General features: G+C 46.4%; 1 protein-coding gene across 1 annotated transcript in view; it reads right to left on the bottom strand.

Moving 5' to 3' along the window:
* Positions 1-17,882, bottom strand: part of MAP3K6 (mitogen-activated protein kinase kinase kinase 6) — a 136,481-nt gene extending 118,599 nt beyond the window's left edge. The window contains exon 1 of the mRNA XM_060784402.2: positions 17,315-17,882. Within this exon, the coding sequence (XP_060640385.2) occupies positions 17,315-17,630 (316 nt within the window). The 5' untranslated portion in view covers positions 17,631-17,882. The remainder of the gene's footprint in view (positions 1-17,314) is intronic.
* Between the last annotated feature and the right edge of the window lie 541 nt (positions 17,883-18,423).

Raw genomic sequence — 18,423 nt, forward strand, 5'->3', positions numbered from 1 at the left:
AACCAAAGAATGGTTAAGTATTTTAACAGAGACCAAGTCACAAGAACAAACTCTTTTGGAACTATCTATCTATTCATTACATCTTGTGGTCACCAAACCTCTCTGATGGATGGGATTAATCAAAATGCGAAGATATGCTGCCATGACTCCTCGCTCTCATGGAATTAAAGACGTGGTGGGGGAACAAGTGGTCTTTGTTGCAAGAGTCAGATTATGGAAGTCAAGATCCAAAAGTCTGCTCTTGACTGACTTTCAGGCTTCCACATTTGTGAGCATTAAAAGTGCTTCCAAAGACAGGCCAGCTGCTTTGATCTTTCTGAGAATCAACGAGGCCATGGTAGCACAATGGGCTAAACCCTTGTGCTGCTGAACTGCTGACCTGAAGGTTGGCAGTTCGAATCTGCAAGACGGGGAGAGTTCCCATTTGTCAGCTGCAGCTCCTGCCAACCTAGCCGTTTGAAAAGATGCAAATGTGAGTAAATAAATAGGTACTGCTTCAGCAGGAAAAGGCAAAGAGATGCTCCAAGCAATCTTGCTGGTCACACAACCAGGAGGTGACAATGCAGGCTCCTCAGCTTGAAAATGGAGAAAAGCACCTCTCCGGAGCCATATATAAGCACTGCCTCCAAAGCCGGAAATGAAAGGAGAAGCCCCTGCCTTTGTTTGTGTTTGTGTGTCTCATTGTATATGATTGTAAAAGGCATTGAATGTTTGCCTATGTATGTAAAATGCTATAATCCGCTCTGAGTCCGTTAGGGGAGAAGGATAGAATATAAATAAAGTGTATTATTATAGCAGCTAGGAGCACCTTTGATAACTGTCCGCTGGTGTGTCAACTGCATTTGCTCCTGCCTTGACTATAATAGTCTAGCCATTAATAACCTTAGCCAGATTGCCACAATACACTCTCCATGGAGAATCCCTAAGGTTTGGCCTGAAAGCTGTACCTGGCTCAGGAGGTGACTGCTATGCTTCTCACCACACTGTAACATTTTGCTGGCTGTCAATATGCTACTGCTCCATGGCTAAAGCACTGTTACTGATATATTAAGTTCTGAACAAATGGGGATCAAGATGTTTCAAGCATCATTCAGTTTCCTTATGCCCCTCTCCAGAAAACACTTCTCAGGATAAACATACTCCGGTGGATATACAGCATGCTCCAATACTCTGCCTAATGGAGGCTATGAACAGAGCTTTCAGTGTTGAAGTGCCAATTTTTTTTATTTTTAGTTGCCTACTCAAGAGTTACCTTTTCACTAAGGCCCCATTGACACTGTCATATAATGCAGTATGTAACTGTATTATATGGTTAGAGTAGATACATATAATTCAGTTAAATGCAGTCAAACTGCATTATTACTATTATTATCATTATTATTGACACAAAAGCACAGTACGTCACAGCAAACGAGATCTATATGCTGGATTTCGTATCACAAAATCACAAGTCGAACACTTCCCAAGCGTCTAGGACTGTGTGATGTATTTTCAAATGATGCGCGCAGATCCAAGTAAGGCGGCCTTTTGCAGTTGACAGATCACGATTTTGTCAATGTTTATTGTTTCCAAATGCCGGCTGAGATCTTTTGGCACGGCACCCAGTGCATTTATGCCAGAGCCTTTGCAGTTCGATTTTGAGGTCTTTATTGTTGTTGTTGTTGTTGTTGTTAGAAACGCAACAAGATGAGTCCACAGCAGACAAGATCACTCTGCTGGCTGTTGTATTGGATCACACGTCGGACACTTCCATATGTCTAGGACTGTGTGATGTATCGGCAAATAATGTACGCAGACCCCAGTAAGGTGGCCTTCTGCAGCTGGCAGATGGTAATTTTGTCAGCGCCAATTGTGTTTAAGTGCAGGCCAAGGTCTTTAGGCACTGCACCCAGTGTGCCCATCACCACTGGGACCACATTTACTGGCTTGTGCCAGAGTCTTTGCAGTTCAATCTTTAAATCCTCATATCGTGTCAGCTTTCCCAGTTGTTTCTCTTCAATCCTGCTGTCACCTGTGATGGCAACATACTTTGTTTTTTTAACACGATTGTGCGGTCAGGAGTATTGTGCTCCAGAACTCTGTCAGTCTGAATTCGGAAGTCCCAGAGTAGTTTGATGTGTTCATTTTCTGTAACTTTTTCAGGCTTGTGATCCCACCATTTTTTTGTCGCAGGCAGATGGTCTTTGTGGCACAAGTTCCAATGAATCATCTGAGCAGCGGTGTTATGCCTCTGCTTGGGATCTGTTGTCGACTTTTCAGTTCTGGCTTTGATGGCATTTGTTCTAATAGCTTGATCGTAGGCTGCCAGAATCAGGCTCTCTGTCCCCTTTTTCATAGTTTCATTATTATTATTATTATTATTATTATTGACACAAAAGCAGAGTATGTCACAGCAAACGAGATCTATATGTTGGATTTCGTATCACAAAATCACAAGTTGAACACTTATTATTATTATTATTATTATTATTATTATTATTATTATTATTGAGTCAGGTTCAGCACTTGTGATGTGCAGCTTTTGCCTATCCTGAAACCAGCTTGCTGTGGAATCATACAGGGGTCTATTTTTTCCATAATTCTATGCAAAATAAGTATCTTTGTAATATCACAAAGGATTACCACCTCACCTGCTTCATAGAAAATCTGCTACAAGAAAATGAGTTTTTTTGTTGAGTTCCAGGGCCAGAGAAGAAGATGGTGAAAACCGAACGACCTGCCTCTGGGGACCGTGCTTGCTCCATCCATGCTGAACATTTACACATATGATCAGCCACTGCCAGAAGGGACTGAGAGTTTCATCTATGCTGATGATCGTGCCATCACCACTCAAGCAGGTAGCTTTGAAATGGTAGAACAGACTGAAGCTTTAGGTGCTCTTACTGCCTATTAGAGGGAAAACCAGCTGATTCCTAATCCATCTAAAATGCAGCCATGTGCTTTTCACCTTAAGAAAAGACAAGCATCTCAAGCTCTGAGGATTAACCTGGGAAAGAATCCCACTGGAATACTGCAGCACACCAAAATACCTGGGAGTCACTCTGGACTGTGCTCTAACTTACAAGAAGAACTGCTTGAATATCAAGCAAAAAGTGGGTGCCAGAAATAATATTGTACAAAAGCAGACTGGCACAACCTGGGGATCGCAACCAGACACAGTGAAGACATCTGCCCTTGTGCTTTATTACTCTGTTGCTGAATACGCATGCCCAGTGTGGAATACATCTCACCACGTTAAAACAGTGGATGGGGTTCTTAATGAGACATGTCGCATTACCATAGGATCCTGGTTACGCCCCACATCACTGGAGAAATTGTACTGTTTAGCCAGTATTGCACCACCTGCCATCCGCTGGGAATTAGCAGCCATTAATGAAAGGACCAAGGCAGTGACATCTCCAGCCCATCCTCTGTTCGGATATCAGCCAGCATGCTAACGGCTTAAATCAAGAAACAGCTTCCTAAGATCAAAAGAGATACTCACAGGAACACCTCAGCAAGTGAGAATCCAAAAGTGGCAGGTTAAAACCCAGCATCTCAATCAGTAGCTGAGAGTGGATGAAAAACTCCCTCCTGGGCACACAGAAGAGTGGATGACCTGGAAGGCACTGAACAGGCTGCGCTCTGGAACCACAAGATGCAGAGCTAACCTTAAGAAATGGAGCCACAAAGTGGAGTCCAAAACATGTAAGTGTGGAGAAGAGCAAACCACAGACCACCTACCTCAATGCAATCTGAGCCCTGCCACGTGCACAATGGAAGACCTTTTCACAGCCACACCTGAGGCACTCCAAGTGGTCAGCTACCGGTTAAAGGAAATTTAGCAGAATGCCAAGTTGTTTTTTAATCTTTGTTTGTGTTTTTAAATGCATTTTAACTGTACCCTCAACTTACTTCTGACAGAATATATAAAATATATTATTATCATTATATTTATTTGTACCCCACTTTATCTCTCCCAAAGGAGACTCAACAACAACAATTCTTTATTGATTAGTCAATTTTGACCATATCAAAACATGCAAAACATACAAAAACATACAGTAAAACCATATATGAATACAAGGCATCCCGGCCTACTGGCCTGTCAACCCACTCCTAAATGATTGTGCAACTACAAGATAAAAAAATTAAAAGATTAAAAATTGATTCATTCCTTAAAGTAGGGTTTGGGCAGGGGCGTGGGTAGGTAAATCTAGTGGCATGTCCATATTAAGTTTTTAAGTTTGAATTTTGTTGATGGCAGCAAGGTCACCTCTCTCTGCTTCAATCTTCTCGCGGATGGCCAGTGCTTTTTGCGTAAAAAGGGTCAATTTTAAAATAGAGTTTTTATCTGAACCCTGTAGGAGGATGTGCAATTTCTCCTTATTCTCTAAATGAGTATGATTCTCCAGCAGAGGCTCTAGGTAGTAAGACCGGATCCTATTGTAGTAGGGACATTTTAAGAAAAAATGTTCTGACTCCTCCACTTCTGCATCTACCTCACGGCACCCACAGGTTCTCCTTGTGTAGGGGATATTCTGATGCCGTCCCAACTTGGACTTAATGTCGAGCTGCTCAAATCTAGCCTGCGTAAAAAGTTTTCTAATATATAGTGGGAGTATAAAAGAGAGGTAAGGTTCCATGCCCACGTTACATTTAAATTTGGCCAGGTATGGAGTGGCTCTAGCCTGCGCTATGATCATTAGATCATTTTGTGCAGCAATGTCAAGGGCTCTTTGAGACTCAAAGCAGCTTAACATAAAAGCATATGAATATATATGCCAACCACAGAATGCAGATTCGAACAGCACTATACGGCAGCATAGATGGAGAGTAAATTGTGCCCCAGCTGCATAGAATAGTTGTACTTCTTTCTTTCTTTTTTTTGTAGTTTATTCTTGTACATTATATGTGGCACACAACCAACATGTTTTTAAGCTGAGCAGTATATACAATTTCCAAAGAAAAATACAGTGTGGATACAGAGAGAAATACAAAGATACTGGAGAGGAAAGTAAACACAACGGAGCTAAAAGAGGCAGTCGGTGATAAACTTTTATAGAAAGACCCTGTCTGTTCACTACAGCTGCAACAGTCCTTCTAAGGAGAATCTACTTATAAGTTTGACTCACTTTGTTTGGGACTCAGCTGAGACAACAGCCTTTTTCCCACTAAAGGACATAAATGGGCCCACAAGTTTAGAGTGCATCCACATTGCAGAATTAATGCAGCAATACAGCACTTTAACAGTCATTGCTCAACGTTATGGAAACCTGGGATCTGTAGTTTGGGGAAGCAGCAGCACTATTTGACAAAAAAAAAAGACTCAAGATCTTGTAAAACTACAAATCCTGTGGCTCCATAGCATTGAGTCATAGCGGTTAAAGTGGTGTCAAATTGCATTAATTCTACATGTAGATGTACCCTAAGTTTGCTGGTCCATTTATGTCCTCCAGTGGGAAGAGGTCAGATTGATCTGATGGGAAAGCACTTCCTCTTGCATTCTGCCCATATTATAGAATGATCAAAATCACTGAAACGGTGAAGACATTCTTTTACATGTTTTTAAGCTTTACATAGTATGTATGTGTGTGTGTGTGTGTGTGTGTGTGTGTATGTATATATTTAAAGAGCCCACAATTTCTGTTTCAGTTTTGACACTGCACCCTTCTATAACATTATGTAACGAATTTGAAAAATGTTCTGGTCCTGGTTTGAAAGTGTTATTTCCTGTTTAATTGTGCGGTCCTTACTTTAATAAGGGGACAATTTCATCCTAGATTTTATGTGTTTCCACCACTACAGACATCCCAGTGTTTCTTACTTTCTCCATTGGTGTGGAATTTGCATGACTCTGCCCACTGCCTCTCCCTTAACCCTTTCCTATTCTTTTCTATGGCACATAACAAACAGGAGAATTGAGGTTTGGGGAGAATTCACCAGGATTTATAGTAGTTGTATGTACTGGGGTGTATAGTTTGTCTGGAATCGAAGAGCACCATGAACTCCACCAACGATGGACAATGGAACTAACTTGGCACACAAAAACCCCATGATCAACAAAAAATACCGAAGGTCTTTGGAGGGATTTAGAGGAGTTGTAGTTCACCTACTTTTAGATCATACTGTGGCACTCCAGAACAGGAAGAGCCCTCTGACTTTAAACACCACACTGTTGAGTAGAAAAAACAATCCTTTTATTGAAGATAATTAAAAAGAGTAATGTAAAAAGCACTTTAAATAAATAGGTAAATCCAATTAGGTAAGAAGATAAGAAGAACAAAGTCGTCCAGGGAAAATAGTCCAGCAAAGTCCATGAAAACAAAGTCAAATGTTTTCTACTAAAATCCAAGAAACCAGGAAACATGAATCCAAGGCATGAATATAAAATCATAGAATCCAAGAATCAAAACCATGAAACAAAAGGCACTTAAACATGACTCTTCCAAGCAAGGCTTCCATGAAACAAGGACAAGATCTTGACTTGATTCCAAACGATGCTTCATCTGACTACATATCCTGTATTTGGGACTTCTATCTCCTCGTTAGCTATGTCCCAAGCACTCAGAAATTGGTTGCACTTTGCCTTAGACTCTCTTATCTTTTTCTCTTGGAGCCTGGCAAAATGCCGAAGCCACTCTCCGGCTTTTCTGTTTTGACTGTTCACCTACAACTAGAGAAACTGTGACCTCCACCGATGATGGACCTGGACCCAATTTGGCACACAGAACACACATGACTAACTCAACCTACTGGAGGGGTTTGAGGGGACTGACACACCATAATGGGAATTGCAATTTACCCTACAGCCAGAGAGCACACTGAACTCCACCCATGATGCACCTAGAGCAAACTTGCCCAACATAACAAACTTTAAGTACTGTTTTGGAGGGTTAACCTGGCATGATGTGAGTTGTAGTTCACCCACAACCTTATGCATTTTGTACAATTTAAAAATGACTTTTTCAAATAACCCAGGCAATGCCAGGTACCCAAGCTAGTGTGTATGTGTGTGTGTGTGTGTGTGTGTGTATAGGTGAGTTGTCTTGAGTCAACTCTTTTTGGTGAAATTGCAAAATAGAAAAAAATACACTGCAGAATGCATTCAGTGTGACACCCCTTTAACTACAAGCTCTCAATGAGATGAAAGCATGCAGTTTTACAATATGTATCTGAGAGAAAGGGAAAGACTTTATGTACAGGTTTTGCAGTATAAACTGTGGGAATATTTATTTGTTACCTTTAAAACAAACAGAAGTAAACAACTGGTTGGATTTTTTTCTTCCACCTTATATCCAACTTGTTCTTCCACCTTACCGCCAACAATTTCTCTTTCATTTTTGGCATTGTTAGATATAATGAGGAAGGAAAATATTAAATTATAGAGAAGCCAACCAAAGAGAAGCAGGAAATCCACTTTCAAATCTAATTTATGAAGATACGTTTGTATTTTATACGTACATGCAATCAGACATGTAGGTTGTGTCGTTTGTGGGGTAGCTGCTGTTTAAGCATTACTGGGTATGAATAAGTATAGTTGTTTTTCTTTATTTTTAGTTGAAGAATTAATTAAAAATATTGGGCGTGGGTTGTAAAAGCCATCCAAATTCCCTGCCCAAGTAGAATACAATAGAAGAAAATAGCTTTATTGTCATTGTGCTATTGCACAACGAAATTAAATGCCTTTCCCAGCACACACCATAAAAAGTGTGCTGGAACCTTGACAAACTACAACTCCCAGGATACCAAAGCCTCGAGCCAGAGCAGTTCAAGTGGGGTCAAATACCACATTCCTTCTACCGAGTATATGCACTCCAAAGGGAGCTCCACCTGTGTTGTACAATGCGATGGCAAATTGGTTAAGACTCTATGACAGCCCTGGCCGACTTTGGCCCTCCAGGTATTTGGACTCCCCTACCGACGGTTAGGAATTGTGGGAGTTGAAGTCCAAAACACTTGGAGAGCCGAAGTTGGCCCATGTCTGCTCTATGAGACATTCACTGAAAAACCATAGCAAAATGTGCTGCAGGACATCCTGAAAGAACAAAGTTTTTGCGGTTCAATAAACTTTTTCCATGTTTTTGTGATTGAACCAATTACAGAATGACATGGATAACCCATGAAAACAAATTGCATGGCACAGTGCACTGTGGGATCAGAGGCCCCTTCCACACAGCTGTATCAAACCCCCATTGAACCGGATTATCTGGCAGTGTGGACTGACTTAGATAACTCAGTTCCAAACAGATACAGTGTACATGTCCTAAGTCACCTTGGCCCCTTACACACTGCCATATAAACCAGATTATCAAAGCAGATCATCCACATTATGGACCAGAGGACCTTTTTCATTGGCTGCCCCTAGACTCTGGAATGACCTGCTGGTAGAGCTCCGACAGCTAAATCTGCTGTCGGAATTTTAACACCATCTAAAGACACATCTCTTCTGGCAGGTTTACTATGAATCTTAAACTCATAATAATAACAACAAGGTATGTATAGTCAATGTTGCAATTCCAGGTGACAGTAGAGAAGCAACTGGAAAAGCTTATACGAATTGAGGATTTAAAGATCGAATTGCAAAGACTCTGGGCACAAGTCTGTCAAGGTGGCCCCAGTGGTGATCAGCACACTGGGTGCATTGCCTCAAGACCTTGGCCTGCACTTAAAAACAATTAGCGCGGACAAAGTTACCATCTGTCAGCTGCAAAAGGCCCACCCTACTTGGTTCTGTATGCATTATTTTCTGATGCATCACACAGTCCTAGACATTTGGGAAGTGTCCAACGAGTGATCGAATACAAAAGCCAGCATAGTGATCTTGTTTGTTGTGTACTAATCTTGTTGTGAATCTAATAATCATAATAATTTTATTTTTTTTCAATCTCTCCTCATGGCTTGAGGTGGGTTACAAAACAATTAAAATAGATAAGAACAGCAAAAACACTACAAATACACACACTAAAAGGTACCTCCATAAAAGTTACACACCAAAACGTATTTCCACAAAATACACACTAAAACACACAAAACAGAGATCAATCAAAGGACACTTAAAATTCATGTTTAAAGACTAAAAATGAATTTTAACTGTCTTTTGATTGATCTCTGTTTTGTGTGTTTTAGTATGTATTTTGGTCTGGGTAGACCTGCCAAATGAGATAGGTCTTTACATGGTTTTAAATCCCAACAGCTGACTTAGCTGTGGGAGCTTTTCTTCCGGCAGGTCGTTCCACAGTTGTGGGGTGGCTGATGAAAAGGTCCTCTAGGTGGTGGTTGACTATAAATACCAGCAACTATAACTTCCAAATGACGAAATAAACCCCCCCAAACCCACCAATATTCAAATTTTGATGTATGAGGTATTTGTGCCAAATTTGGTCAAAATCCATCGTTGTTTAGGTTCACAGTGCTCTCTGGAGGTAGGTGAACTATATCTCCCCTAATCACTGGTCAATTCCACTTAAATCCCTCCAATATCCCTATTGGTCATGGGGTTTTGCATGGGAAATTTGGCCTAATTTTATCAATGGTGGGGTTCAGAATGCTCTTTGATTGTAGGTGAACTATGCATCCCAGAAACTACAACTCCCAAAATCCACCAGTGTTCACATTTGGGCATATTGAGTATTTGTTCCAAATTTGGTCCAGATCCATCATTGTTTGAGTCCACAGTGCTCTCTGGATGTAGGTGAACTACAACTCCTAAACTCAAGATCAATGCCCACCAAACCTTTCTAGTATTTTCAGTTGGTCAGGGGAGTTCTGTGTGCCAAAATAGGTTCAATTCCGTCAATGCTCTTTGCTTGTAGATTAACTATAAATCCCAGCAAACAACAACTCCCAAATGACAAAATCCAGGATTGATGGACACACCTCCACCCCCAGATGAGTACTCATGTCCTTTGCTTGATGTCTGTTTTGTGTGCTTTAATATGCATTTTATAAAAATACAGTTTTACTGTGGATCTTTTATAGAAAGATGAGTTGTTGTTGCATTTTTGGAAGGCTTGTGCTTTTGAATTGTGTTGTAACCCATCTCGGGTTGAAGGGAAGGGCAGGTAAGAAATTAAATAATAATAATAATAAGTTTTTAAGATCAATAATAAGTTTAAAGAGACAGAGGGCCTGATTCTGGCAGCCCAAGAACAAGCCATTAGAACCAATGCCATCAAAGCCAGAATTGAAAAGTCGACAACAGATCCCAAATGTAAACTCTGCAAGGAAGCAGATGAAACAGTAGATCACATCCTGAGCTGCTGCAAGAAGATCGCGCAGACAGACTACAAGTAGAGGCATAACACCATTGCTCAGATGATTCATTGGAACTTGTGCCACAAATACCATCTGCCTGTAACAAAGAACTGGTGGGATCACAAGCCGGAAAAAGTTACAGAGAATGAACTCGCCAAACTCCTCTGGGACTTCTGAATTCAGACAGACAGAGTTTTGGAGCATAATGCTCCTGACCTCACAATCGTGTTAAAAAACAAAGTATGGATCGTTGATGTCACAATCCCAGGTGACAGCAGGATTGCAGAGAAACAACTGGAAAAGCTGACACAATATGAGTATTTAAAGATCGAACTGCAAAGACTCTGGCACAAACCAGTAAAGGTGGTCCCAGTGGTGATTGGCACTGCCTCAAGACCTTGGCCTGCACTTAAACACAATCGGCGCTGACAAAATTACCATCTGCCAGCTGCAGAAGGTCACCTTACTGGGATCTGCACACATTATTCGTCGATACATCACACAGTCCTAGACACTTGGGAAGTGTCTGACGTGTGATCCAATTCAACAGCCAGCGGAGTGTCTGCTGTGGACTCATCTTGTTGTGTTTCAAATAATAATAAGTTTAAGATTCATAGTTAAGAACAGACTGGGTAGGCCTGCTGGAAGAGATGTGTCTTCCGATGGTTCTAAAATTCTGACAACTGATTCAGCTGTGGGGGCTTTACCAGCAGATCATTCCAGCATCTTGGATCCCAGATTATCTGGCAGTGTGGACTCATATAATCTGGTTGAAAGCAGAAACCCTGGGATGAGATCGGGGGGGGGGGGGGTTATAGAGAATGATTACAATTTAAAACACTGGGTGTGTGCAGCAGTAACATGAATCTGAACAGGGGTTTTTAGAGGGTAAGGTAGGGTTGATTGACCCAACAGAAAGGATAAAGTGCTTCGGAGGACATTTTGCAGAACATTGGTCAGAACTAGGAGTTATTGCTCATTCAGGGAAGGCACATTGGTACAACCAAGTTTTCAAGCTCCTCCTAAATACTGCCAAAGTGGGGGCTTGCCTAATACCCTTGGGGAGTGAGTTCCAAAGTCGAGGGGCCACCATAGAAAAGGCCCTTTCCCTCATCCCCACCAGTCGCACCTGTGAAGGGGGCAGGAGCGAGAGCAGGGCCTCTCCGGATGATCAAAGAGATTGTGTAGGTTCGTAGATGGAAATGCGGTCACGCAGGTAGGCGGGTCCCAAACCGTTCAGGGCTTTGTAGGTAAGAACCAGCACCTTGAATTGGGATTGGAAAATGAATAGCAGCCAGTGGAGCTCCTTAAACAGTGGGGTAGACCGCTCCCTATTATTCGCTCCAGTTAGCAATCTGGCTGCCGCCCGTTGGACCAATTGAAATTTCCAGGCCGTCTTCAAGGGCAGCCCCACGTAGAGCGCAATTGCAATAATCCAATCTGGAGGTGACTATGGTGTGGACCACCACGGTCAGATCCGACTTCATGAGGTACGGTCGCAGTTGGCACACGAGCTTCAATTGTGCGAAGGCCCTCCCAGCCACCGCTGATGCCTGTGCTTCAAACGTCAGCGAAGAGTCCAGGAGGACCCCCAAGCTGCAGAACTGTGACTTCGCGGGGAGTGCAACCCCATCAAGCACAGGTTGCCACCCAATACCCCGATCCGGCATACAATCAACCTGGAGGACCTCTGTCTTGTCAGGATTGATCCTCAGCTTATTCGTCCTCATCCAGACTGACACAGCAGCCTGGCACTCATCCAGCACCCAAGGGGCTTCCTTGGAATTAGGTGGAAAGGAATAGTAGAGTTGGGAGTCATCTACGTGGAGATGGCACTCAACTCCAAAACTCTGGATGACCTCTCCCAGCGGTTTCATGTAGATGTTAAAGAGCATGGAAGACAGAATGGTACCTTGCGGGACCCCACAGGACAAAGGCCAGGGGTCCGAGCAAGTGTCCCCCAGCTTCACCATCTGGGAACGACCCTCCAGGAAAGACCGGAGCCACAGCAGAGCTGTGCCCCCAAGACCCATCCTGGAGAGCCGTCCCAGAAGGATACCATGGTCGATGGTATCGAAAGTCGCTGAGATGTCCAAGAGAACCAACAGGGTCACACTCTCCCTGTCCAGCTCCCTGCAGAGGTCATCCACCAAGGCAACCAAAGCTGTCCAAAACACCTGGAGGGAGGGCCCAAGTTGGCCCATGCCTGGCTTAGCAGTAGGCTGTTAGGAATGGTGGGAGATGAAGTCCAAAACACCTGGAGGGAGGGCCCAAGTTGGCCCATGCCTGGCTTAATGTTAGGCTGTTAGGAATGATGGGAGTTGAAGTCCAAAACACCTGGAGGGAGGGACCAAGTTGGCCCATGCCAGGCTTAATGTTAGGCTGTTAGGAATGGTGGGAGTTGAAGTCCAAAACACCTGGAGGGAGGGACCAAGTTGGCCCATGCCAGGCTTAATGTTAGGCTGTTAGGAATTATGGGAGTTGAAGTCCAAAACACCTGGAGGGAGGGACCAAGTTGGCCCATGCCTGGCTTAATGTTAGGCTGTTAGGAATGATGGGAGTTGAAGTCCAAAACACCTGGAGGGAGGGCCCAAGTTGGCCCATGCCAGGCTTAATGTTAGGCTGTTAGGAATGGTGGGAGCTGAAGTCCAAAACACCTGGAGGGAGGGCCCAAGTTGGCCCATGCCAGGCTTAATGTTAGGCTGTTAGGAATGATGGGAGCTGAAGTCCAAAACACCTGGAGGGAGGGACCAAGTTGGCCCATGCCTGGCTTAATGTTAGGCTGCTAGGAATGGTGGGAGTTGAAGTCCAAAATACCTGGAGGGAGAACCCAAGTTGGTCCATGCTTGGCTTAATGTTAGGCTGTTAGGAATGGTGGGAGTTGAAGTCCAAAACACCTGGAGGGAGGGCCCAAGTTGGCCCATGCCTGGCTTAGCAGTAGGCTGTTAGGAATGGTGGGAGATGAAGTCCAAAACACCTGGAGGGAGGGCCCAAGTTGGCCCATGCCTGGCTTAATGTTAGGCTGTTAGGAATGGTGGGAGATGAAGTCCAAAACACCTGGAGGGAGGGCTTAAGTTGGCCCATGCCTGGCTTAATGTTAGGCTGTTAGGAATGATGGGAGTTGAAGTCCAAAACACCTGGAGGGAGGGCCCAAGTTGGCCCATGCCTGGCTTAATGTTAGGCTGTTAGGAATGATGGGAGTTGAAGTCCAAAACACCTGGAGGGAGGGACCAAGTTGGCCCATGCCTGGCTTAATGTTAGGCTGTTAGGAATGATGGGAGTTGAAGTCCAAAACACCTGGAGGGAGGGACCAAGTTGGCCCATGCCAGGCTTAATGTTAGGCTGTTAGGAATGGTGGGAGATGAAGTCCAAAACACCTGGAGGGAGGGCCCAAGTTGGCCCATGCCAGGCTTAATGTTAGGCTGTTAGGAATGATGGGAGTTGAAGTCCAAAACACCTGGAGGGAGGGACCAAGTTGGCCCATGCCTGGCTTAATGTTAGGCTGTTAGGAATGATGGGAGTTGAAGTCCAAAACACCTGGAGGGAGGGCCCAAGTTGGCCCATGCCTGGCTTAATGTTAGGCTGTTAGGAATGATGGGAGTTGAAGTCCAAAACACCTGGAGGGAGGGCCCAAGTTGGCCCATGCCTGGCTTAATGTTAGGCTGTTAGGAATGATGGGAGTTGAAGTCCAAAACACCTGGAGGGAGGGCCCAAGTTGGCCCATGCCTGGCTTAATGTTAGGCTGTTAGGAATGATGGGAGTTGAAGTCCAAAACACCTGGAGGGAGGGCCCAAGTTGGCCCATGCCTGGCTTAATGTTAGGTTGTTAGGAATGATGGGAGTTGAAGTCCAAAACACCTGGAGGGAGGGCCCAAGTTGGCCCATGCCTGGCTTAATGTTAGGCTGTTAGGAATGATGGGAGTTGAAGTCCAAAACACCTGGAGGGAGGGCCCAAGTTGGCCCATGCCTGGCTTAATGTTAGGCTGTTAGGAATGGTGGGAGATGAAGTCCAAAACACCTGGAGGGAGGGCTTAAGTTGGCCCATGCCTGGCTTAATGTTAGGCTGTTAGGAATGATGGGAGTTGAAGTCCAAAACACCTGGAGGGAGGGCCCAAGTTGGCCCATGCCTGGCTTAATGTTAGGCTGTTAGGAATGATGGGAGTTGAAGTCCAAAACACCTGGAGGGAGGGACCAAGTTGGCCCATGCCTGGCTTAATGTTAGGCTGTTAGGAATGATGGGAGTTGAAGTCCAAAACACCTGGAGGGAGGGACCAAGTTGGCCCATGCCAGGCTTAATGTTAGGCTGTTAGGAATGGTGGGAGATGAAGTCCAAAACACCTGGAGGGAGGGCCCAAGTTGGCCCATGCCAGGCTTAATGTTAGGCTGTTAGGAATGATGGGAGTTGAAGTCCAAAACACCTGGAGGGAGGGACCAAGTTGGCCCATGCCTGGCTTAATGTTAGGCTGTTAGGAATGATGGGAGTTGAAGTCCAAAACACCTGGAGGGAGGGCCCAAGTTGGCCCATGCCTGGCTTAATGTTAGGCTGTTAGGAATGATGGGAGTTGAAGTCCAAAACACCTGGAGGGAGGGACCAAGTTGGCCCATGCCTGGCTTAATGTTAGGCTGTTAGGAATGATGGGAGTTGAAGTCCAAAACACCTGGAGGGAGGGCCCAAGTTGGCCCATGCCTGGCTTAATGTTAGGCTGTTAGGAATGATGGGAGTTGAAGTCCAAAACACCTGGAGGGAGGGCCCAAGTTGGCCCATGCCTGGCTTAATGTTAGGCTGTTAGGAATGATGGGAGTTGAAGTCCAAAACACCTGGAGGGAGGGCCCAAGTTGGCCCATGCCTGGCTTAATGTTAGGCTGTTAGGAATGATGGGAGTTGAAGTCCAAAACACCTGGAGGGAGGGCCCAAGTTGGCCCATGCCTGGCTTAATGTTAGGCTGTTAGGAATGATGGGAGTTGAAGTCCAAAACACCTGGAGGGAGGGACCAAGTTGGCCCATGCCAGGCTTAATGTTAGGCTGTTAGGAATGGTGGGAGTTGAAGTCCAAAACACCTGGAGGGAGGGCCCAAGTTGGCCCATGCCTGGCTTAATGTTAGGCTGTTAGGAATGGTGGGAGATGAAGTCCAAAACACCTGGAGGGAGGGCTTAAGTTGGCCCATGCCTGGCTTAATGTTAGGCTGTTAGGAATGATGGGAGTTGAAGTCCAAAACACCTGGAGGGAGGGCTTAAGTTGGCCCATGCCTGGCTTAATGTTAGGCTGTTAGGAATGATGGGAGTTGAAGTCCAAAACACCTGGAGGGAGGGCCCAAGTTGGCCCATGCCTGGCTTAATGTTAGGCTGTTAGGAATGGTGGGAGATGAAGTCCAAAACACCTGGAGGGAGGGCTTAAGTTGGCCCATGCCTGGCTTAATGTTAGGCTGTTAGGAATGATGGGAGTTGAAGTCCAAAACACCTGGAGGGAGGGCCCAAGTTGGCCCATGCCTGGCTTAATGTTAGGCTGTTAGGAATGATGGGAGTTGAAGTCCAAAACACCTGGAGGGAGGGCCCAAGTTGGCCCATGCCTGGCTTAATGTTAGGCTGTTAGGAATGGTGGGAGTTGAAGTCCAAAACACCTGGAGGGAGGGCTTAAGTTGGCCCATGCCTGGCTTAATGTTAGGCTGTTAGGAATGATGGGAGTTGAAGTCCAAAACACCTGGAGGGAGGGCTTAAGTTGGCCCATGCCTGGCTTAATGTTAGGCTGTTAGGAATGATGGGAGTTGAAGTCCAAAACACCTGGAGGGAGGGCTTAAGTTGGCCCATGCCTGGCTTAATGTTAGGCTGTTAGGAATGATGGGAGTTGAAGTCCAAAACACCTGGAGGGAGGGCCCAAGTTGGCCCATGCCTGGCTTAATGTTAGGCTGTTAGGAATGGTGGGAGATGAAGTCCAAAACACCTGGAGGGAGGGCTTAAGTTGGCCCATGCCTGGCTTAATGTTAGGCTGTTAGGAATGATGGGAGTTGAAGTCCAAAACACCTGGAGGGAGGGCCCAAGTTGGCCCATGCCTGGCTTAATGTTAGGCTGTTAGGAATGATGGGAGTTGAAGTCCAAAACACCTGGAGGGAGGGCCCAAGTTGGCCCATGCCTGGCTTAATGTTAGGCTGTTAGGAATGATGGGAGTTGAAGTCCAAAACACCTGGAGGGAGGGCTTAAGTTGGCCCATGCCTGGCTTAATGTTAGGCTGTTAGGAATGATGGGAGTTGAAGTCCAAAACACCTGGAGGGAGGGCTTAAGTTGGCCCATGCCTGGCTTAATGTTAGGCTGTTAGGAATGATGGGAGTTGAAGTCCAAAACACCTGGAGGGAGGGCTTAAGTTGGCCCATGCCTGGCTTAATGTTAGGCTGTTAGGAATGATGGGAGTTGAAGTCCAAAACACCTGGAGGGAGGGCTTAAGTTGGCCCATGCCTGGCTTAATGTTAGGCTGTTAGGAATGATGGGAGTTGAAGTCCAAAACACCTGGAGGGAGGGCCCAAGTTGGCCCATGCCTGGCTTAATGTTAGGCTGTTAGGAATGGTGGGAGATGAAGTCCAAAACACCTGGAGGGAGGGCTTAAGTTGGCCCATGCCTGGCTTAATGTTAGGCTGTTAGGAATGATGGGAGTTGAAGTCCAAAACACCTGGAGGGAGGGCCCAAGTTGGCCCATGCCTGGCTTAATGTTAGGCTGTTAGGAATGATGGGAGTTGAAGTCCAAAACACCTGGAGGGAGGGACCAAGTTGGCCCATGCCAGGCTTAATGTTAGGCTGTTAGGAATGGTGGGAGTTGAAGTCCAAAACACCTGGAGGGAGGGACCAAGTTGGCCCATGCCTGGCTTAGACTGAGAGGGGATGACACCTTAGGATGTTATCACACTAGAGAATGAATCCACTTAAAATCCAGTTACTGCTGCCTGCAGAATTCTGAGGTTTGTAGTTTAGTGAGGCTGTGAAAGGCTCCTGCCTTAACTACAAAGCCCAGAATTCTGCAGGAGGCAGCAACCGAATGATGAAGTACTAATTAGTGAAGGTAGGGTCCCGAGGCGCGCGTTTGGGGGGCTGACCTGCGTTGTAGAAGCGGTCCAGGTTGTGTGTGTCGCCCAGCATGACGGTGCCGAAGGGGACGGTGTCCAGGTGGGTGGCGGGCACCTCGGCGCAGGCTTCGCGCAGGCACCGCAGGGGCAGCGGCTCGTCCAGGTCCTCCGTGAAGACGTAGACCACGCTGCGGGTTCGGTCCTTGGGGAAGCCTCCTCCTCCTCCTCCTCCTCCTCCTCCCCGGTTGCCCTGCCCCGAGAGAGGCTTGCTGGGGGTGAGGGCGATGGCCAAGGAGTCCTGCCAGAGGCTCCCGGCTCGGCCCAGCTGGCAGCCTTCCCCTTCCATGGCCCGGCAGGGAGAGAAAGGCGCGCGCGGCGGAGGGAGTTTGCCTCGAGTTTGCCCACGCCGAGTCCCGCCTCGGGAGAAAACTTCTTCGGGGAAGGAGGGGGCGGGGCAGGCGCAGCCGGAACCCAGGCGGAGGAGGAGGAGGAGGAGAAGGAGGAGAGCAAGCACAGGCACCAGGCCGGGCAGGACTCGCCTCCCCCGCCTTTGCCCTCCTTCCCCGGGTCCCGGAGCCGCGCCATTGCGCAAGAGGCAAGCCAAAGGCAACGCCGAGCCTCACCCTTCCACGCGCGCTGCACACACTGCCTCCCAGAGGTTGAGCCTCTCCAAACATGCTACTCCGGCCCTTGCCACGCTGCCCCAGGAGCTTGGCGCTGTTTGAGTGGGTGGGTCGAGGGGAGGGTAATAGTATTGATTGTTATGGGTCGGTGGGAAGCAGGGGCGGCTCGTCCATTACGCGAAGTAAGCGGTCGCAGAACACTTTTTTTTTGCCAGGGGCGTAGAGACGCCTCTGTAAATGCCTCTCGGCCGCCACTTGAGGAGCGCCCCCTCAGCTCACAACAGCCTTAGCAGTCCGGGGGGAGCCTCAGCTTTCTTGCCTCGCTGCCGGGCGATCCTCTTCCCAAAGGGGCCGGGCCCTTGAGTCTCACCTAGCCCCTCTCGTTCCTGCTCCACCCGGCCACTGGGTTCGCGAGCAGAGCGGGCGCTCAATCGTTCTCCACATTCGATCCCTTCCCCATGACCGGCTCCATTTCCCTATCTCCTGGCGCTCCATCCGCCTCCTCTCCTCTCCCCA

Source organism: Anolis sagrei, chromosome X (assembly GCF_037176765.1).
Source record: "Anolis sagrei isolate rAnoSag1 chromosome X, rAnoSag1.mat, whole genome shotgun sequence".
NCBI lineage: Eukaryota > Metazoa > Chordata > Lepidosauria > Squamata > Dactyloidae > Anolis > Anolis sagrei.